At 36.9% G+C, this 23,867-nt stretch overlaps 1 protein-coding gene across 1 annotated transcript in view; it reads left to right on the top strand.

Annotated features, from left to right (window-relative positions):
- SORBS2 (sorbin and SH3 domain containing 2) overlaps positions 1–23,867 on the top strand; it is a gene marked incomplete at both ends in the record, with an annotated part of 47,458 nt that overhangs the window by 5,531 nt on the left and 18,060 nt on the right. Inside the window, 10 exons of the mRNA XM_079534453.1 lie at positions 911–955; positions 2,163–2,349; positions 4,234–4,348; positions 10,814–10,897; positions 11,753–11,809; positions 15,333–15,385; positions 16,313–16,500; positions 18,240–19,814; positions 21,521–21,609; positions 23,098–23,144. Of these exons, the coding sequence (XP_079390579.1) occupies positions 911–955; positions 2,163–2,349; positions 4,234–4,348; positions 10,814–10,897; positions 11,753–11,809; positions 15,333–15,385; positions 16,313–16,500; positions 18,240–19,814; positions 21,521–21,609; positions 23,098–23,144 (2,440 nt within the window). The remainder of the gene's footprint in view (positions 1–910; positions 956–2,162; positions 2,350–4,233; positions 4,349–10,813; positions 10,898–11,752; positions 11,810–15,332; positions 15,386–16,312; positions 16,501–18,239; positions 19,815–21,520; positions 21,610–23,097; positions 23,145–23,867) is intronic.

Here is a 23,867-nt window from a genome sequence, read left to right as displayed (position 1 = left end):
GGCCCTGGAACGGGCTGCCCAGGGAGGTTGTGGATGCCCCGTCCTTGGACGTGTTCAAGGCCAGGTTGGACGGGGTCCTGGGCAACCTGATCTAAATGTGTATGTTTGGTGGCCCTGCTGGGCAGGGGGGTTGGAACTACATGATCCTTGAGGTCCCTTCCAACCCGGGTGATTCTGTGATTCTGTGATTCTGTGCCATACCACCTTATTTTTGGACAGTTTGCATGTTAGAACAATGCAGGCTGTTTTGAGGATACATTTTCTGTTTGAATTGCATTTTTTCCATATAATGTGTTATTTGTTTTGCTGAAACAGAGCTTTGGTGATATTTATAGCTTTAGAGTTAACTTCTTTTATCATGATTGTCACCAAGGAACAGCATAAACTACAGTCATGCTCATTTTCCCTCATGAAGGAAAGAGACCTTATTCTGCTGAGGTAGGACTCATATTTAGCATGGTCAAACAGATTGTTAGTGGGAAAATAAGAAATGTAAGCAAGACAATTATGGCTTTTTAGATCTGTCCTGAACACTAGTCACGTGGTAAATATTTGAGTTTGATTTTCATGGTAGGAGGATTTAGTAGTATCTAATAAGAGGAGAGCAAAGCTCTTGGTAGAGGTAGAGATGGGAGAAGAGCAGATAAACAGCTGTAACTTAATGTTTCGTGCTAGCCAGTAGTATGCAATACAGGTGTCATGACAAGAAGGTACATTTTGCTAATAAAATGGCAAAAATATTTTATGGTAAGTGTAATGGGAAAAGAGAGAATTCAGAAAACACCCACGTGAGATGAGGAAAAGTAGTACAGCGCTTGATTGCCTGTTTGTATTTCCAAAAAGAAAGCTGTGCTGCTGTGATAAACGAGCACATACTGCATTACTGTAACATGTATATTTCTTTTTGTAGATGACGACACAGACATGTATAATACTGCATATTCATACAGTACTGGTAGGAGTTATTTCCTCACTTCCAAACAGCTCTTTTGTTAATGTCAGCAAGTAACAAGAGTAATTAACTATTTGTGCTTGCTTTTTTAATAAACACTTTTTGTCATCTTTTTATTGTCATGCTTGATCTCAGTTGGTGTTTTTTTCAGGCCTTTTTTCCCAAATGAAACTAAGTTTAATTTTGTTTTCATTCTTGCTGATGTATTACAGCTGTGGGCCTCTATTACTGCAGATGGGATACATTGTAATACTGTAGTTTCTGATTATACTGCATTTATTTTCACTTGTGAATGTAAGCAACGCAGCCTTTCCTAATCAAAATGAGGAGAGACCTACTGTGTGAAAGTACAGATACTAATTACATATATAGGAAGACAAAAAGTCTTAAAATATACCCTGAGTGCCTAATAAGGATGCTTCTCTTTTCATTCATTCTTACTATAGGCACTGGTGCTGGTGCTGTTTAACCACAAGAAAGACATATGTAATAGATATATAATTCCTATGTCTTTCAGAAGATGATAGCTATGTGGTAAAATTACTTAATAGAACCAAAATTGGAAGTGTGAATACACTATCTGCAGAAAACCAAAGTGCCTTGTCAAAAAATGCTATTCATAGTTCTTCCATTTCTGTGTTTGTTTTGCATTGTGTGCGCTCTCACACAGTCTTTTTGTGTAATATGGAGAGTATTTGTGTGTGCAAGTTGTGCATGATCATGTATACCTATGATCCTATGCAAGATACTTGATTGTATGGTTGTTCCAAACTAACAGTAATTACTCAGATTATGTAATGATTGTGCATTTCCTACCTGTCCTCCTCAATCTGGATGTACAAAGACAGAGGCCGAGGATGAGCCCTGTGGTTAATAGCAGGTTGTCATTAACAGCCCTGATAGATACATACAGCCATTAACTTCTCCCTCCCCCTCAAAAACAAATAATCATTAATTTCTTTCACCTTTACTGTAGTTCTTCTGTGTGATTGTAGTTTTATACAAATATTTGAAAAGCATTACCATGGATTACTTAATTCCTAGCTATATACTTTTAAAAATAAAAAATACATATATATATTACAAAAATGTTTGCACATTTTCACAACCTTGCAGCTTTATAAACTGTGGATTCTTGTAGCATTCCATGCTTTATTTTATTCAAATTCTTTCTCACATTGGGACTATTTCTGTTTTTGCTTTATATTAGGTGGCTACAGTCCATCCTTCTCTGCTCAGGCACACCCAGCTGCAAAGACACAGACATACAGACCGTTGTCTAAAAGTGCTTCTGACAGCAGCTCCGATGCCTTTAAGGTCTCATCTCCTTTACCACCCCCACATGTGCCACCCCCAGTCCCTCCGCATCGTCTGCGGGAAAGGTCTATACCAGAAAAGTAAGTTGCTGTGTTTTCAAAAACTCTTGTTGGTATGTACGCACATTAATCCAATTTCCAGATAGCGGTGAAGGAAAAAAATAGCAGACACAGAACACGACGTGACAGTAAGGGCTAAAAATTAAGGCTGTGGGTTATAGCTTTTTGTAAAATTGGCAGGTAGTGGCAATTCAAAAGGTAACCCAACAGATGAAACTCATATTGCTGAGTGATTTTCTTGATTTTGACGACTCCTGTTGCTGAAGACAGGTTTCCAAGAGCAGAGGATAGGGCCTAGTGATGGACTGCCTCCCAAAGGCCAAGGGGTTTGAATCTTGCTAGCAAGGCATACAGAAGCACAGGTTTTTGTTAGCAAAACTCTAAAATGTACATCTGCTTAGCCTTGATCTCTGAGGTTCTGTGAGTCATCATCCTGTGCTAGGCCAAATGCCTTGGTCACAGAAGCTGAGGCCTGTTACAATTCCTTTTGTCAAGCTTGAAAATAACTGCTTCAGCACTTAATTTGGATGTTCAGCTCCTTTTTAAATCTCCTACATGATAAGACAGGCATTGGAAATCTAAGGTCTTGAGGCCAAGGGATGCCAAACACGTTAGTTATGCTTTGCCTGCTGCTGACAGCTATAGCTCATCAATCTTTTCTTGCCACTGGGACTTTCTTTAATTGCCTATAAAGTATGAGCATTTAAAATCTCACATAAGAGGCTTAGGTCTAAATGTATCACGGTTTTATAGCTGGGAGCCAGGATATGTTTCCCAGTAAGAGTTGGGCTCAAAAATATAGCCTATAAGGGATTAAAGGCTAGACATTGTAAATGAAAGTGAATTGAGTGTGAACCAGAATTTCAGTGGCGTCCTTTTTTCTTCGGAGTGACTTGAAATATAATGCAACTTGATTTCCATTTTCCTGTTCTGAAAAAGACAATGTTTTCTGTTCTGGAACTGTAGTTTTTCTCCAGTGAACATGCATGGTAAAGAGCCATATGGAACTACTACCCTTGGAAGGTAGGGAATTTATAAACAGATGATCTGTTTTTCCAGAAATTGCACTGTAAACAAAAGCAACCCCACGCGCTTTTTTAAGGCATGTGATGTGCCTTATTAGATCAGGCCACATCAAGCTAAGTCACAGCAGAAAGCTTGGCAGAATTTAATCAGAGCATATGATTTCTTACTGTAAATGCAGGCATACATATGGGATTTCTTTTTCCCTTCCTCCGTTCTGAGAGTTACAAATGGATCATTTGCCCCAGAGCAAAAATTATTCCAAATGCAATATGGGTAGTGACTACAAAAATGCCATGAGAAGTGATAGGAACTGATTGTGATAGGAACTACCTAAATATCTCTCCAAAATGTGCAGGTAGCTATTAAAACAACGTGATAAATGACTGAAAAAAAAAAACAAAAAACAAAAACCAACACATTAGTAATAGTACAGTTAAATTTTATTTTTTTCTTGGAAAATTCTGTTACTTTTCAATACGGACTGTCATATTGTGCAATGATAAAAATATCTACCATTATGTACATTATGTAGTGTAGCAAATAGTGAGTTCTGCATAAGCATATAGTGTATTTGCAATTTGAGAAGGCATACTGTGGTATTTTCTCACAGTATTTCAGAATAGTTTTCAAGTTGTTTTACCATTAAAACAAAAGGATGAACAATCCCATAGGCTAGACATAACTATGCTTTTCCTACTGCACTACATATACCTGCTGTAAGCAACTGAAGATGGGGCGCTAGTCCAGACATTTCAGAGCTGAAAGCTGGAAAGTGAAACCGTGCTGAAATTCACTTGGTTTTGTGTGCATCTCCCATTGTGCTGTAAAGCAGAAGGGGTTGATGGTCAATGAACTCAACTGCTCTTATTTGTTATTTAGAAATGACTGGGATCCCCCTGACAGAAAAGTAGATACTCGCAAGTTCCGCTCAGAACCAAGAAGCATTTTTGAGTATGAGCCAGGAAAGTCATCAATCCTTGAACACGAAAGGCCGGTAAGAGGCATAAATGAAACAGTGATAAGTAGTGATACATAGTAAGAAATTTAGTGAAATGTCATCTTTCTATTGTTTATTAATGACTATAACTGGTCAGATTAACATCAAAAGTCATTTTCAAATATAATTTTACAGCAATTTCTCATTTCCTGATTTTCTAAAATCAGGAAAATATGTTTGCTTTATTTGCTAAACTTAAAATCTGGTATTTCCAAGAACTCAAAGGACCAGTGTGCAAATGAAATGGATGACGAGTAGAACTGTGAATTAATGGAAGCTCCTTTTTCTAATTGGCTGGCATACATACCCAGCCCTCATTTTCAGACGTAATAACAACACATATGGGGACAGACTCTTCTGCAGGGTCTGTGATAGCACAAGGGGAAATAGTTTCAAACTAAAACAGGGGAGATTTATATTGGATGTAAGGAAAAAGTTGTTTACAATAAGGATGGTGTGGCACCAGAACAGGTTGCCCAGAAAGGTGGTGGATGCCAACATCCCTGGAGGCATTCAGGGTCAGGCAGGACAGGGCTCTGAGCATCCTGATCTACTTGTAGGTATTCCTGTTCATTGCAGGAGAGTTGGAGCAGATGACCACTAGAGGTGTCTTCAAACTCAAACAATTCTATAGTTCTGTGTTCTATATGTTTTCTAATTAACTAATGCATAAAAATAAATTATTTGCATTTTCAAGGTGTGGCTAAGGTTATGCCTAAGCAGATTCTAGTCAAATACTGGTAAAGATAGCCAAGACAGGCTGTGGAACCTCACTTTCTGGAGGTTTTCAAGAATCATCTGGACACAGTTCTGAGCAACATGATCTGGTTAGACCTGCTTTCAGCAGGAGGTTGGACTGGGTGACCTCTGAAGGGTCTTTCCAGTCTCAATTACTCGTGAGTACTGAATGTCTGTGAACATGTAATTTGAAGTCCTTATTCCTGCTTTCTGAATAATTATTGAAGTTGTGGGATTATTTATAAGCATGTCTGATAAAGCTAAGATTGATGTATGCAAAATGGCGCATTTGCCCAGCCAGTCTAATTTTCCTTTGTGCTATCTCAATACTTCATTATTTCAGGAAAATAGACATGTTATGATGGCAGTATTTTGTTTTTTGGGCTTTTACCTTGAGATTGGAACAGCTGAGGGGATCCATTTTCCAAAGATCTTAAATAATGGATACAGGGTTACTATTTGCTTGTACATGGTTGCATTGCATGCTTGTTCGTAGGATTTGTTTCTCTAATATAATTCTCTAATATAACGTAAATTATTCAAATAATTTAATTCCAGAATACATGATACTTCAACAGTGTGAAACAGCCTGTACTAAGAACCTTTCCTTCATGTTTTTGTGGGAGTGTAACTTATTTTAGCTAGGAAATAGGTGTGTTTCTGTGAAATTCAGCTCTTGCAGAACCAGTGCATTTTTTTGTAGAAGATGTTGGCATTCCTATGTGGGCTGCTAATTAATCAAACTAATTACATGGGATTTAGAATTTATTGTTAAGTTGCACTCAAGCAGCACTGTACACTGAGGCCACCTGCCAACTTTGCTAATGCCAAAGAATTTTAGCAAGCTAAAGTTTAAAATAAGAATATTTCAGAATGATTCAAGAATGGTTGTACTTTTATAGTAAACTATATTTTCTGCCAATGTAGCATGAAAAAAAAAAGTTCATGTAAGAAATGCAGTGCTGATCAATGCAATCATAGATACAATTTTTCAGTTTTGAGGAAGTAATGAAATGACACAAAAGCTTTGCTGACTGTTTCTGGTCCTTTTTTTTTTTTTTTTTTTTTTTTTTACACTTGTGCATTTTTGGTGTCTCAATCAAGAGGTTGGATTTTGAGCTTTAAAGTATTTAAAGCTTGTAATATTTTCATGCAGAAAAGCCTTGCTTATTTGCTTCAACCGAGAAAAAATCAGACTTTGCCATCTGAAGCTTAGTAGCTATTGTGAATTTAAGGAAATGTCTCCTTGTAGAATAAAGCTAAAAAATTGAGGGAATAATATTCATGGACAGAACTGAGAGATTCTTTGTTTATATGTGATTCAGAATTGTGAAAGCCTGGAAAATGGGAGTTACTGCAGAATACAAGACATGAAAATAATGCTGACAGTAGTGTAGCTATTAACTGATTTTTAAAAAAACACTTGAAGTAGAGCAAGCTATCACTGCTCTGGAAGAGATTTCATTGAAGCATTTGTTTTTCTCGTGTTCCTTAAATCAGATATGGGAAATACAACTCCTGACTCATGAAAAGATGACCAGCAGAGTAGGCCAAAGGATTTTTCTGTGCTAGGAAAAGCTGACATGTGAGATTATTGTATTAGTTCCAGATTCAGGTGAACATTCCAAATCCTCATCTGTGTTAGTACTGCATGAGTTAGGTCTTTCATTTTCATCATCTCTAAGTATTTTGATTCTTAATGTCTATGAAATTATTCCTATTTTATTAAAATATTACACAAAATAGGGAAGATAAAGATAGATATAGTTGCAAAGTTGGACATTTGTAACATCTGAATTAAAAACTCTTGCCCTTTTACCAAAAAAAAACCCCAAAAAACTTCAGATACTTCAACATTCCAATTCTTACTCTTAAAAATTTTTTGCTGAAATTAAATATTTCCCATATCTGCATTGCATCTATGTTATGAACTGCTCTGCAATAAATAAAGCAATATGTATAACTATCTTTCATATAGGGCAGATTAAGGTGAAAGATTAGGTTTCCCATTACTGATGCAGATATTACAGCTGTGATTAATTTAGAATGGAATAATATAATAAAATGAGATTCTGTAAAAGACTAATATTTAATGGTAAATATAATTCTCCGATTATTCATCCAGTAGAAGAAAAGAACATGAAAAATAATAAGTCTAAAATAAATAGCCTAGTAATGAGCATTAAATGAATAGATCTGTTAGAGAGCGATGGTTATCTTTGCTATGGACATGAAAAGATGACTCTAATTTCAAGCTGTAGTATCACATTGCAGCCTGCTGTCGTTAAGCAGGAAATTGATGGGTTTTTTTATTATGTTGAACATGTTAGAGCTTAAAACATCTACAGAAACAAGGGACTTATGGTGTAGAAAATAAAAATGTCAACCCTATTAACTAAAAAAAAAAATAAATAAACACAACAGCTCTTTTTATTTTTAAATATTACCTTAGCCTGTTGAATGCAATGGCAGTTCCTTCTTCTCCCATAAAACATTACTGTTTCTGCTAATAACACAGTACTGTACTGGTAAGGTGCTACGTAAGTTCTCATGTATGTTTCCATCTCTAACATCTGTGATTCAATAAAATGCTTCTTGTTTTCATTAGTAGTATCCAAGCCATGGATTTGTTTCCTAAAATGTGTATTTTCTTCCAGTAAATGAGTTAGTTGTAGCATAATAATTTAATCTTACTCATATGAATGTGAAGTTAAATATTTATTCTTTAGTAGTTTCAGCCTTGTATTTGTCAAATAACACCTTCACACAACTATTTGTACATTTCTCTTTTTCTTCAATGAAATGAAGCAGAAAAAAGGGCTATAAAGGCTGTAAAATTGGCAATAAATGCATTTACTTTCATCAGTGTCCACTCAAAGCAGAGAGATATATTTGTGCTATTCAGTTAAAACTGTGGAGTTCCATTTCAATTCTAGGTTTGTTTGTGGTTTTTTTTTTGTTTGTTTGTTTTTTAATATGTCTGTTCAGTACAAAGAATTTCCTATTGAATTCTAGGTTAGAGTATAGAAGCGTGACTTGGTTTGACTGACAAGTCATAAATACAAGAATTCTTACTGCTTTTGCCCTCAGTTCCAGCAGATTGAGAGTTACTTTCTAAGCCCTAGCCAAAATCAGTGTAAGTTCAAATGATTTGTCCATTTCAACTCTGTCAGGAGGATAGATAATAGAAAGCAGTCCAGCAAAACTGACTTGAAGCCAACTGAAATCAATTGTCTGAGAGTATTGATCGTGGTAGCACAGGGAGTGCAGCGTCCTCCTGCAGCCAGCAAGCAGTAGTGGAGTTATGAACTCTATAGCTCTTCTCTTTTGTTTGCTGCCCTCTGCGGTTCAGTCTGTAAATAAAGTTAGGAGCTGTGTGTATGGAGTTAACTCCACACATTCCCTTATGCTATCTCTGCATTGGCACACTGCTACAGAGTGAGAAATTGAAAACTCAGAAACTGCATTAAAATACACTATTTTCTTACAAGCAGAATTTTTCCGCTTAAGCTTTCAACTAATAGCAAGAGTAGTTGAAGATAAAAGGGGAGCCAGTTACTCTCTCCATTTTAATGTGTTTAATGGTCCATTTCTTGTGTGGTCGTAAAGCTGAGGCAGGCTGCCCCTGCATATAATGTCAGTAACCTAAGATTTGTAGTGCTCTGTTGTAACCACGCCACCCACATCTCACGGGAGTTGTATCTGAGTAAGTCAAATCTGATCCCAATGAAGTGAACACCCATTAGTGGCTAGAGCATATTAGAGCACTCTTTCTGTGAAGAAATCCTTCCTGCTATCTCCTCTAGACCTCCCTGTCTCAACTCTATGCTGCTGCCAAGTGTCCTATTCCTTGTCACCTGGGAAAAGAGATCAGCACCATCCTCACTGCAGCCTCCTTTCAGGTAGCTGCAGAACGATGAGGCCTCACCTCAGCCACCTGTCCTCCAGGCTAAACTCCCTCAATTCCTTCATCTCTCAGATCTTCTGTAGTTCTGAATGTATTGTGTTTGCATTCATGTCTTTGTCTCTATAGAAGAGATTCATGTGTTTTGAAAATCAGTTATAGTTACTAATAAGATGGTAAGTCTTAACTGTTCATGAAACTTATTTCAGTGGTGTTTTACTACTAAAGACTAGTGCGTGTATAGTTGAGTTGAAACAGTTAGCTGTCAATAGTAGTGCTCAATAATGGTTGTGTGTGATGGAAGTGCAAGGGCAAAACTCCGGAGCAGCTTTGCTCCTTGGAGCATGGACGAGCTGCCCCAATGCTGGCATTCACTGCTGTCACGTTACTTGAAAGGGACATTGTGAAGCTAAATCTATAAAACAACAGCTATTGCTTGAATTGCTCACAGATACGGAAGCACCAATGCAGTTCAAAAGGGCTGTAGAGCTTTTAATAGAGCGAAGTTGGCAGCTTGATCAAGTAACATCAAAAGCAGTAAGAGGAGTGCTGTAAGATGTTTAATTACCTGAAATGGTCAAGTACACAGCGTTATCTCTTGCAGAAAATAGAAATAGCTGTATGTGGTTGCTCTGATATGTTGGTGACAGCTTGACTCATGCAGAAAAAGTGCTAAATACTTAATCACCAGAAACATCATTTCCATAGGACCCATTGCAGCTTTTAAGAAATGCTTTCCTAGGTCACTTAGTGTCTAAGTTCTCAAAGTTGCAGCCAAAATTTTAAATTCAGAAATATCTTCTACAAGAAGATTTTTTTTTTTTTTCTTATTTGCAGATCTTTAGGACAGTGATTCTCTATAATTCTGCACTGCAGGTCAGCATATAGCAGATCCTACAAAGAAACTCAAGCTGTTTAGAAAATAATTAAGGCAGCCAAGTTTGCAGTGGATTAAATATCCCATTGGGAGCTCTACTGTTTTGCACTGTCATGTTTTCATGCTGCTTGAATAACTCTGTCAATTATTATTGAGTTCACTGAAAAGCTTTCTCAATGCTGACTTCAATTCCTACTTTATCCCTTTGCTGTGAGAATTTTCAGATGAAAACAATATATTTTGCTGTGGAAAAACAAAACGAAACAAAACATTTCATGTCAATGAGCCTGTGGGAGACAAAGCATTATAAATGCTGCTAAAGCTAAAATTATGGAATGCATAACTTTTGTTCCCTATTTTTGACCATAGGATTTAAAATTCATAAAAATTCCGTTCAACGCTCTGAAGTTGCTTTTTAATATAGCTGTGCTTGCATGATGCATATTGCTCATCTCTGCTCAGTGCTTGCTTCAAAACAGCAAGATCCAGAATTAACTTGCTTTCTGAGAGGAATGACTGAAAGCAATAATGATAGAATTATGCCTTTATTGCCGATCACATGGGTGCTTTGTTGCCTAGCTGAAAATCATTTAAAGCATTTTCTTAACAAAGAATCTTCAGTAGTATTAAAGGTATTTGCAGCTACGTTTACAGAAGTGGTCAAAGATCATCTTAGCGTAAGAAGAGTAATCTTGAAATCCTTAAAGTCTTTCAATCATTAGAAGAATAGCAACGGAAAGGAAAGTATTAAAGCTTCCAGTCAATGACAGCTCTTGAACAAGAATATTCTGTCTTTAATACCATCTTCATTCTTTGATTTTATTCCATTACTTCCCCTATATTTGTTTTGTGTTTGCATGCATATTGTTGAAGTGACGCGGCATTTGTAGCCCTTCGCTCAGTGTGTGCCTTTTCCTTCCCTTTTCCTTCACAACTGCTCCAGCCTGATCGCATAAACCCAGATGACATAGATTTAGAAAATGAACCCTGGTATAAGTTCTTTTCAGAACTGGAGTTTGGACGTCCGGTAAGTGAGGACAGAATATTAAAAAATATTTTTATATGAATTTAACAATTACCAACTTCAGCAAACATATCCCAGTAAAGGTAATATGACCTTTTTTGAGAAAGGTCAATACAGTCATCTAATGCATATAACATTTTTTTTTTTTAAGTGGAGCCCTAACTTACCAGGGTTTTGACTTTAATAACTTAAATATGGACTATACATTAGGGCTGGATTAGGTTCAATTTCTAATTTCCAGGAGAATGCCCTGGGAAGCAGCCGCCTTCTTGTAACTGCTCAAACACCAACTGCAGAACTTGCAGCTACATCAGTGAGAGAAGAAGAGAAAGCAAACTACATACTTTCCTGTAAAAGTTGTTGTCCAGTGTATCAAATTTATCACTGATTACCTTTTATCTCCTTCTGTCTAGCCATTGAAGCTGTTTTGTCATTCCTCCGCATAGGTAGGCAGAAACAGTCCAGATACATTCTTCTGAAAACGATATGTTAACAGTTTTACTCATAATGATAACTTGAGAGTAGTGCCTCCTCTGAGATGAAGAATGTTGAGGCTTATCCCACAAAAATGTAACTACGACACCTTATGCTGTCTCACCAGTATTAAATACAGCTAGTACTGATTCAGTCATTCCATTGTAAATTTTACCACCTAAAGTTACTAACATATTACTTAGATGCTTAAAAAATTACGAACACTATAACACATTCTTTCTCCCATTCTACCCATGTGTGTCACTCTTGTACCTGATGTTGTCAACACTTAGTTTCTAACTGTGTCACCTTCTCCACATTTCATTCCTTGCTGCCATTGATTCTCCTCCAATCCATCTCTACACTTCTGCTTATATGATGCAGCCACCTAAAAAGCTTTTGGACTATGTTCAAGACAGTTCTTCCGGTGTTTCCAATGAGGTAAATGAATGATTCTTGTTCAGGTGATTCTCTTGGGAAGAAGGATTGGCATGCTTGCTCTTTGTGTCTGTTTGTTAGAATTTTGTGGGTTCCTCCTGATATTTATTAGAAGTTTCTAATTCATGATCACTGTGTCTTTGTCTTCATATTTTCCCAGATCACTAATGCATTTGGATGTTGATCTTATTATCCTAGGAACTGTGAGTTCTTATCCCCAAAGCTGCTCAGAGATTAACAATCAGAACTACGCAACAGCTCATGTGTCTCTAAATCTTGACCAATTCCAACTTCTTCAGAGTTGGGCAAGTGTGTTGCTCTCACACACAATTAATACATCAGCATAATAATATCTTTTATTAAAATATCTGACTGCAAATTCTATATGTCAAGTCAAAGCCTTTGTGACTGAGCTATCGCTTCTCCAATTAAGTACTTCTGACTGAAGTCTGGAAACTGAAAATTTATAATCCTGTTGTAAATTTGCAACTGCAGAATTGGCAGTCGCTGAATAAAATATATGAGGCTGTCACTGCCCTACTCTGAATGGGAGAGATGCAGGCTTTCATTCTTTCTCCTATTTGCTCCCATTTTTAGAGTGTTAGGGCAAAAGTCAGTGACTCCAGCAATAACAACTCTACTTCATACAGTGGCTTTGCTTTTGCCATATTTGTGATTCACTTCCTTGGAATCTCCAAAAATTGAACAAAAATTGTGACCTTAAATTGTTACTTGTGTTGCTGATTACTCTGACTTGGTTTTAAGCTCTACAAACTTGGAAAAACTTTACAGTTGTGAAATTTAGGCCCAGTTCTCTGAGAAACTAAACTTCTAGGCCTTTCCTGCTCTATGTATTAGAAGACAGTGTAAGAGTCCTAGCATAAAAAATTATTTGGAATATAATCATGTTCGGCAAGTCTGGGTAAAGTAAATATTCAGCAAATTGGTTTTGTCTTTGTTTAACTTACAAAGGCACTCATCTTTTGTTTTGAAAATTTAAAAGTCTTTAAATTTAACTCCTGTTTGGAAATTACAGTGAATTCAGTATTTTTTCTGCAGAAAATATCGTGGAACAACTCATTAAAACATTAGAAGCATGATATAAACAAACCTGTTTGTTGTTTTTAACTTTTGCCTACCTTCTTCATTCTCAGACACCATTAAAGCTTTGATGCATGAAAACAGCTATAACGTTGGCTTAACTGTATATACATATTTCACCTCTTTTAGTAAAACTGTATCAAAGTATTCAGTAAAATCTGTATTTGTAGGTTGCTATGGTTGTTTCTAACACTAAATCGTTTTTGTCAGGCAGCTGCCAACAGTGGAAATGATAAGCAACTATATCCACTACTTGGTTTCACCTTTTCCCTCTATCAGTGTGGTTATACCAGCAGGTAGAAGGTATAAACTTCACTACGGATAACAATGTATGTGTGTGTTAATAATTGGTATGATATGGTACAGCATATATGCCTCCGTATGTGTCTTCCAAAATCTTCAAAAGACTGCATCAAAGAAGGGGAAAAAGAGCACGTTACATCCGAGGTGATATCTTAAAGGAAGGAAAGGAAAAGCTGTGTAGCAGCACAGCAGTCTGTTTTGGGATGACACACATTTTTTTCTGTCTTAGGCTGATTGCTAACATGCTATATACAATCTGGGGAGTGCTGCAGATAAAGAAGTGCTTTGTGGTTTTGCTTCAGTTGTGTGGTTTACCTCTTGCCTTCCATAGGAGCCAATGGGAGCTATGCTGCCCTTAGGATTTGCGTTATGGTCTGTATGACCCTGCAGTCATTACAAGGGGTGAGAGCTCTCCCTGCCTCAGGTGTTTGGTTTGTATCCTGTGACACATGGCCCGGTCTGCCTCTGACTGGAATGGCACCTGCACAGAAGGCCTGCAGTGACAGTGCTGTGCTTGCACTGCCTCACAGGCAGTTTAAGGTTGAGGCTTATAGTGCTAGGTGGCTTTGAAATAAGATTTGTATTTGACAGAACATGTGTTTTGTAGATGTTCCTTCTGTGTGGCAGTGCAGTCTTCTTCACTCTGCTGTGTGGCGGCATGTGGAAAACTGGGGTTACTCTGTTGTTGTCAGCAGCTGTGCCAACTCTGGTTTTTGTGGTTTTGCTGCAGACAGATTTTGTATTTAGATGTGTTTTGTTAAAACTTTGACACTGGACACTTGAAAATTGGCATAAAGCAGTTTTCAGCTTTCAGAAGATCTAAAGAAAAGCTTGAAAATATGAACTGAACAGTAAAAGACTCAGGACCTCCTTCTGAATATATTCTAAAAACAAATATCATGATATTTTGTTCAGGTGGGCTGAGTTAAAAGGAATGCACTCATTATCCCCACACGTGTTCCAAATATAAAATAGGGATCATTTCATAAGCAATGCCAGCAGGTTTATTGCCCGTTTGAGAATGTTTGACGATGATCAGCACACCTCCGTAACAGAAGCAGCTTCAAAGCACAGGCTTCTACTTACACTGCTGTTGGGAAAGTGCATTAACTCTTCACTTGATCCTAGAGCAGACATATGGTTTTGTATCACAGGACCCCTTCTCTGTAACTTACACGTCCACTGACTTTATGAGTTAAGTTACAGTACACGAAATGCTTTGGTGAACAATTACCCATTTCTGTTCTTCGCTTTAAAATAAAAAAACTAATAGTGGATTGTATTAGTAAAGTCATACATAGGTTGTTTATCACCTAAGAGCAGTGCAATGGCAAACAATTTAAAAAGAAAGCAAATCTGTGTTTTACTGGGAAAATGAAATTTGTAAGAAGTAGCTTTGCATTCACATGCAGAAAAATAGGTTGGTTTTAGCAAATAAAAAAAAAATATTATGTTGTGATAAAGCATGACTGTATTCCACAGTCCTGTGCACGCTCACTCTCATGTGCTTACATAGTGACAAGTGTTACTTCTGCAATCCTTTGGTATAGAGAAAAATCTGTAAAAAAAAAAAATTCCTTTTTAGAGAATAAGTCTAGAAGACTTCTACAGAGAGGAAAAATAGTTGACCATGAATGTAAGGTGGCCAATAATTGGCCAGAAAAATCCAGGGTCTTTCAGCAGGTTTTGCTTCTGGCTATAACTGATTGTGAAATTCTGGAGAGTAATTGAGATGGAGGAGAAGCTTTGCAGATGTTGCTTTGTACAAGGAGGAATCATTTTCAGATTTTTATATTTCATAGTCAAAGATAATTTCAGGTGTTGTGTATCCATTTTTGAAAACAGTATAGAGAAGCATGGCTCTAAATCATGATTTTAGTGCTTTAAAAACAAAAATATAACTGAAATAGAACACAGAAATAAATCAAGCGATGCTTTTTAGAAACTGCCTGACTGAATACTGCAGTATCTCTGTGCTGGAGCACATAGTATGTTGATCACTGTGGTCTGTTTTTATAGGATGTCATGGAGTAGCAAACATAATAATCCAAAATGTAAGCAGAAATTGTCACCTTTTTTTCATATATAGGCATATAACAGATTTATGTATTTGTTTTCACAGACTTCCTTATATCATCACTCTTCAACAGATAGAGGCCTGGACAGGCCTTCCAGGTAAGAAATGTATGTGTGACTTCAGTGCACGTTTCACAGCCTAAGGGCTTTCTTTGTGACCTGAAGCCAGCAGATGTTGAAAAGAGTCAAATATTAAATTTCACTTTGTGGATTCCTAAGATAGGTACATGGAGAGGATGTTCATATTTTGATACTCAAGTGCAATTCTTAGTTTTGTTTTTCAAGGACTTACTGTTTGCATTCAATGTAATCCATGCTGTATTCTGGGTCTTTCCAGTGACATCCCTGAGCTTCTCAGCTTCAACACTCCATCATTTATTCTTACTGCTTGCAACGCTTTTCTGTGCTGTTCCCAGAAGCTTGTTACCTCACCTGTTCTATCGCCTTTTCTCATCTTTACACTGAACTTCTACTCTAGTGCTAACAGCAACTTACCATTTAATTTTTTGTCTGTAGCTGCATTTTACTACTCACACTGTTATCTCCTACTCATAAAGGCAGCTCTTTTAATATCTTATTCAGCATCCTTAATAATCAGACTGCTTAACCTGAATACATCTCAGTTTGGTACAGCTATCTCAGTAGCCAGACCTCCTGGTGATACTGTCACCTGATCAAAATTAATATGGAAAGACTTTCAAATCATTAGTGGCTGATACTTTTGCAGTATTTCAGAATTTACTCTAAAAAGCTTGGTACATTTATTCCAAAGTCATCATTATGAAAGCAATATAACAATTTTATATGAAACTTCGACACAAACAAGTGAAGAAAAAATTCAGCTTTTTTCTGTGAAATGTGCTGTAAGAGAGCTGAGCCCAGTGCTTCTCCCCGTGCATGTTTCAGATGTATTTCTTCTGGCATTGCTCAATTCATAAGCAAATAATGCAATCACAGGCTTGCTTTTTAATTACTGAGTTGTTATTACAGAGATGAGACTGCTACTAATACTGGTTGTTGTTATAGTTCTGCAAGTACTGCGAGTGACTATAGGAAAAGGAGGAAGTCAGAACCTGCTGTAAGTCATCAGAGAGCACACAGTGATCAGAATGCAAACAGGCCCAGCCTGGGCCGTACAGATATGCAAGGCCCATACACCACCCTTAGAAAGCCTTTAACTAGCTCGTCTCCTTCTTCTCCATCACGAGCAAAAGGTAAGAGGACATCATATTTGTTAGGAGGAAATCTGATGATGACATGTTGTACAATCTCTTGGTAGTAAATGCAACTGTTGTCCACTGTTGCTGAGTGCACTCTGTAGGGAGATTTACTGTATGAGGGGCTTTGGACCTTTCCTTAAAGACTAACTTGTTTATCTTTACACGTGTGTGCGATTCAAAGCTGATCAAAAGCTGGACTTGTAGTAAGGGTTTTCCAGTTTCATTTGCCCCTTCTAGGACACAGAAAATTGGTTGGTTAATAAAACTTTAAGGAATTTTACATTATGGTACAAATCATATTCTTCATTAAAGTGCACTTTTTTCTCTTATTATACTGTTCTTAGGGTATGGAGAAAATAAATCAGGACAAATGCTACGTGAGATTAAAGATGTGTTCCCATAATAGCAGACCTTCAGTTCAATAGCTGGTGTCTTAGCATCAGTTATTGGGACCTACTTTAATCAAGCAAATATTCATAGTCAGATTTTTAATTTCATAAATCACAGAATGGCCTGGGTTGAAAGAGACCATCACGATTATCTAGTTTCAACCCCCCCTGCTATGTGCAGCATCATCAACCGCTAGACCAGGCTGCCCAGAGCCACATCCAGAATCCTTGAAGTACTCACTACACAATATACAATCTAGATTTTTGGTTTTTTGGTTTTTTCCAAGAAACTTATGGTCTCACTGCTGTTCTCCATGTCTCTCCAGAAAAGAGACACTGAAATTAGGCGGTTTAGTTTGGGAGTTTTAGGTGTTTTTATTAGCAAGACAAAAGGTTTCCAGCAAAATATATGATGGATGTAATATACAGAGTACTATCTACTACAATACCCATCCTTGTATCAAAGAAAAACAGTGAGAAATACTAAGAATGAAGTGATAGAAGAACAGATTTATTTTAAAACCGCTGTTAAGATTAGTAATTTAAAAAATAATCTCATCCATTTGGTGCACCGGAGCAGACAGTGAAAAGGTGGTAAACTCGGTTCACCTGCATTTACTTTTTACTGCACCACCTGTCAACTGTCTGAACATTAATCAGATCAAAAACTCTGTACAGCTTTCAGAATACACATTTTTGAAATATAGTTAAGCCAGTATTTGAAACATAGTTAAGAATGTATAACGGAATAATTTCTTAAACTCAGCATATACTAATAAGAAATTTAAATGAACTAAGAGATACAAATTTTGTCCAATTTTTACACTTTCTGTACTTATCATTTAATTTGATTACCACAGGGGAAAAAAAAAAAAGTGATCTATTTAAACATAAAAAGTGATGGTCTTAGCTCTAGGGATAAAACACTTCAATTCATCTCAAAGTTATAATTCTGGAGTCTAGATTTTTGGTTTGACTTTTTTTTTTTTTTTTTTTTTTTTAAACCTGCTTCATGATCAATATTGATAGTTGTTTTCTTACACTTCAGTTGTTTTGGTTTTGTTTGGGAGGCGGACATCACCACAATTCTTAAGGAATTTGGATTTATTTTTTTCAATGTTCAAATTATCATAAGTGCGTTATTAAAGCTGGAAAATGGTTTATTAGCTCTGCAGTCCTGGTCTGTAGAAACGTATGTGCTGTCCAAAGCTGACAGAACAGATGCACTAATGGCTGTCTCTTTTCTAGTCTTTCTGATACTTACTGATATTAATTCCAACTTTCTGAATCTTTTAATTTCTGGCAATGTCTCTCTTTTATCATGCTGCTCTATGGATTATAAAGGTGGGGATATTAGCAAAGTATATCCATCCCTCCTCAGTTATTCAGTGCACAACCACAACACCTCAAATGAATTAGATTACTGTAGCACTTACAGACAACATTTAGCTGTTCCTAACGATTCAAGGAGGGCAATCAGCTACAAGAATGGCTGGCAAATGACTCGACAAAATGCAGAAGTATGGAGCAGCACAGAAGAAACCACTTCTCCAAAGAGAAAATCTCGTAGCTGTGATGATCTTTTAACAGATGATCGGGATGGCTTTCCCGATGCACAGGCCAAGTCTGAAAGCATGGGCTCTCTTCTATGTGAGGAGGATGCTAAAGAGGTTTGCTCAATGAACTGGGCATCCCCATATGCACCTGAGGGCCGTGGTGGTGGTAGGGCAAGAGTTCGTCACAGATCTGCGCACGATGCCCCAGGTTTCCTTAAAATGTACAAAAAGATGCATCGTATCAATCGCAAGGACTTGATGAACTCTGAGGTGATCTGTTCTGTGAAGTCCAGAATACTGCAGTATGAAAAAGAACAACATAAAGGTATCCTTCAGGGCTGGAGAGAATCTTCTACGGAAGAGGTGCCCAGAGATATGGTGCCAACCAGAATATCGGAATTTGAAAAACTAATTCAGAAGTCAAAATCAATGCCAAATCTAGGTGATGAAATGTTGTCAAACATTACACTAGAGCCTCCTAAAAATGGTTTATGTTCACAGCGGCGATTTTCTATCGAGTCTCTGCTAGAGGAAGAAAATGAAGTCAGACATCCCTCTCAGGTACAACGGAGCTACAAGTCTAAAACCCTGGTGCCAATTCATATTGAAGTGACCAGTGATGAGCCACAGCGGTCACATATGGATTTCTCAGATAGTGATCAAGATGGAGTGGTTTCTGACCTCAGTGACTTTATCCAGATAGAGGGGTCATCCTTTTGTAGTGAAAGTGACTTTGATCACTATTCCTTCACATCATCTGAAAGCTTTTATGGATCGGGCCATCACCACCACCACCACCACCACCATCACAGGCATCTCATCAGCTCCTGCAAAGGGAGATGCCCAGCGTCCTATACCCGCTTCACCACCATGTTGAAACATGAAAGGGCTAAACAAGAACCTGCTGAAGATCCAAGGAGACAGGAGGCAGAATCTGGCCTCTCCAAGATAGCATTCCTAGTCAGCCCAGTGCCTTTCCGAAGGAAAAAAAGTGCAGCCCCTAAAAAACAAACTGAAAAGACAAAACGCAAGTCATCTGTATTTGAAGCACTAGATTCTGCACTTAAAGACATCTGTGACCAAATAAAAGCTGAAAAAAGAAGGGGAAGCTTGCCTGACAATAGTATATTACACAGACTGATTACTGAGCTGCTTCCAGACATTCCAGAAAGGAATTCATCTCTTACAGCTCTGAAAAAGAGTCCCATGCACCAGCCTTTTCATCCACTGCCTCAAGATGGTGCTACTCATTGCCCACTTTACCAGAATGATTGTGGAAGATTACCTCTTAGTGCCTCTCTCCAAGACATGGACACAACTAACAACAATAACCAAGAAAATGATAGTGCACTGTGTTTCCAAGGTGGATTCACTTTCTTCCTCTATCCTTGTGATTTATTCCCTGTATTTCCCACCCTTTCTCATTCCATTTTTATTTGTGTAGTATATGAGAGCAATTCATTCCACAAAACTAATGCAGGAAGACTGTTATTTTTACATCATCACAAAACTAGAAAAACGTGTTGTCTGTTCACAAAATGAAGTAATCTGGACAAGTGGATAAGTGGTGTATTTCAACTATTAGATAATTAGTGCTATAAATAATAGTGGTGTTATTAACTTAAGCAAGTCCAAAAAAACCAAACCAAAACAAACCTTACAGAAAGTGAATGGATGTGACAGGATGCATCATTAAGATGCTGGTCAAGCAGAAAATAATATGCAGGGAGCTTTTCCTTGAATATTTAAACCAAAAATATCAGCATTAAAAGCTATATAGTAAAATGTCTAATTGATAAAAATGCTGTTAATTCTGCCACCGTAATAGAGAGTTGTTCCTGTTTTTTCATGAAAATACACTAATTCCATTGCTTCATATTACTTTTTGTGAATAGACCTGAAAATTATTTTAGGAAGTTTTCATTTTCACTGTTCAAATGGTCTACAATCTCTGTGGCAGTAAAACTAATTCTTCTCAGAAAATCTTAATGTAACTATGAGGTTTTCAGAAATACCTTATCACAGAAGAGAAATTCTCAATAATCAAACCTTTAAAGAAAGCTGTCCACAATTGGAACTATGATAAACTTGCTGGGGATGACACACTTACATCCAACAACCAACAACCAAGCGATGCAGTTAAATAATTTTTGCCCCCACAGTATTTATCAATAGCCTGAAGTCCTCCTGGCTTGGCCAACAGCCCATTGAGGTCTCTGTTCTGTAAAACTGCAACATAATGCAGAAGTTTTTAATTCTATTTTTCCACTTGTACTTAGAAATGTATAAGCTTAGTAAGAACAGATCATGTGAATGAAGTCAAAGAGAGGCAAATACCAGTCAGAAGCCTCCTGCAGCCGACGTTAGGAAACTGCAATTGCTAGTAAATCTCAGAAGTCAAGGGACAGTTTATTTCATTCTCTGATCTGAAATAATTCCATTACATTTTAATTCACACTGGAAACTTACCAAGCAGTAGAAAGTGCAAGATTTTTCTTTTATTAAAATACAAAAAAGGTATTGCCATCCTGTAGTATACCATCCTCTAGTAAACATTGGAAAACTATGCTTTAGAGAGAATCTGCCACAGAGATTGGTAATGATAATTCCATCTTTTTATGAAATAAAACTACTAACAAGCTGGCCTATTGAAGAAAAATAATTTCTTCTTATTATCTCATTGAGGCATGCTTTAGTTATGTTTTGTGCATGTAATTGTGATTATATTGCTGGCATTCAGAAAAGCTTCTCAACCTGATAAAGTCTCAGTACTCCCGTCGTGTCTTCCATTTGGTCCAGCAGGAGTGCATCACTTCATACAGTAAGGCATAATTTTGCTCTTCCCACTCTCTGTTACACATTCTTCTGCTGTGGATCAGAGGAAAGACTGGGCTTAAGAGTTGGTATCTTTGTTTTTTTAAAGGTCAACTTTAACCATAACATAACATGCTTTAAATGTGAAATTATAGAGTCAGTATCTCTTTATTCCTTTAAAAGATACCAAGCAATATGCCAGATTTCAATGTGTTCATTTTACCACAGTTTCACATAATGATGTTCTGTTTTCAGTAGACCAGGAAACTCCTGGAAACTATTCTGCTTTCACCGATGTGGGACAATGTACTCCAAGGGACAGAAGAGGAGCTACAGATAAAGAGGTAGCAAACCAAAAATAAATAATGCAGCAATATCCATATGGAAAAAAATCAATAACATTTCTGAGACAAGATTTTTGTTGGTTATAAGACAACATAGTGATACAGAAAAAAGGAAGTGCAACTCAACACAGTATTTAGGTGGGACAGAATCTTTCCTTTTCATTAAAGAGACAGGTATGTAAAGTAAAAGAATATCAAACAACATAAGATAAGCTGCATCTTCTACTTACATTTAAATGGACGTGGAAATATCACATTTTTCAACCACACAAGAAACTGCCTCAACAGTTTCAAGCCTAACATCTGTAGTCCATCATTACTTTTGTGTTAAAAGAGGAAAAAAATACTGCTGTTGGTGTATTATACAAAAAGCATTATCCTAACAGCAATCCCTAATTTCTGTAATAGCTCTGGTGATCGTGATTGTCTGCCAATTACTTATTTTAATGCTTTGGCAGAGGGAATGGAAGCAGATGTACAATCTCTAAAGAAAGTAACACAAATTATCACTTGAAATATGCTTAAGAGAGTGATATACTCTTTTGTGTGTGTGTGTGTGTGTGTGTGTGTGTGTGTGTGTGTTCTAGAACTTGAAGCACTCTATAAGCAGGCTTCAGAGATTTTATTCAGTCGTATATTTATATTAATTTATATTTTTATATTAATTATTTATATCTGTAGACTACAGATTACAGAACAGATTAACATTTTGCATTAATCTGAATACAGTACACTCGAGTGTACTGGAAGGAAAGATTGCTCATTACAAATTAACAGTTAAAAAAAGTTTCAGGAGGTGTATTGGGCATGTAAAGAATGCTGAGTTCCAATATGAAAAGACGTTAGGTATATAAGAATGGCTTGTAGTGTAAGACTGCTATAATTTAAAAAAACAATGAGAGGACAAAAGACCTATATTTTGAATCTGTTTTGTAGATTTTGCATTCAGTCAGTCCCACTGTTCTTTTAATACTATCTCCATTCTTTCATTCTTTGGTTTATCAGTTACAGTACTAAAAAAGAAACAAACAAGCAAAATCAGTAAAGACTAAAAAAAACTCAAAAACTTAACAAAAAGAATATCCCCTCTCCTCCAAAATCAATTTTAATAACAGCAGAGAAGAGAAAAACGCTTTATATTTAGGCCATCCTACATGAAGGAGAGCTGCAATGGAGTATTATATCAGTATCAAAAAACATAATTTGACAGGATCCCTTTAATAACTTTGGGGACTTTTTTTTTTTTTTAATTGAAGACAGTGCTTTAGGTAGGTGCTGGTTCTATTTTTAAAATGCTGTCCCAAATACCTAACAACCTCAGAAAAGTAAGTTGCATATTTAATTACCCAAAAAGAGCCTCACTGGGAGAACTGCGGTAAAGTACGTGCACTTCTTTTATTAGATCTTGGTCACCTTTTTAAAAGCTAAAAATTGTTTGCCATATAGTAATACTACCTGAATGTGTTAATCATCTTGCCTACTTTTCAGAAACTGCCAGCTAGAGCTGTATATGACTTTAAAGCTCAAACTTCTAAGTAAGTACTAGACTTTTGTTCCTTTAAGTATTCATAGTCAAGGAAAATCTTTCTAACGCTTGACACAGCTACCTGCTGTTAAAGCCAATTTCTACAGCCAAATGCCATGAAAGAAAAGGACCCCAACTGCTGTCACAACAGCTTCTGCACTAGCATGCTGTATAAGAAGTTTTGTAATTAAAATGTTGTAAATTATTCTATTTTCCATTGTGCGTACTTGAACATGTGAGTGGCTGTGCATTTTCACCTTCCTATAGCAAGTCCTCAGGGTTGCCCACTGAATGGTCTTTGTTGTAAATCATATTTAGGTTGCATAAAGTAGCATGCTTAATGTGCTCTTGTAGACAGATTACTTTCTTACCAGAATTCTGCACGGTGCTTCAGAATCTTTCATACGTCTTGTCTTACCACAGATTTTCTGCAGGATGTAACATATCCCGTACCAAGATAAACTGTAGTGGTCTGTCAGGGAAAAAATAAATAAATAAATAAAGAATAAAAATCAGAAAACACTGGTCTAGGATTGAGGAAGCCAGAGGAGAACATCATACTTCATTACTGCTGTTACCCTGGTGATCCAGGGTGTTCGAGTGTTCTTTAGATGCGGTACAACATTGTCAGTAATATTGCATTAGCTGTGTAAACTGACAACTTGAATTATCGGAACAGCAGATTAGGGCCTGAAAAAAAGACAGTACAGCAAATACCACCCAGGCCAGGTAC

Source organism: Tetrao urogallus (assembly GCF_951394365.1).
Source record: "Tetrao urogallus genome assembly, chromosome: 4".
Taxonomy (NCBI): Eukaryota; Metazoa; Chordata; class Aves; order Galliformes; family Phasianidae; genus Tetrao; species Tetrao urogallus.
Note: the sequence above shows the minus strand (reverse complement) of the source record. Positions and strands in the feature narration are given on the sequence as shown.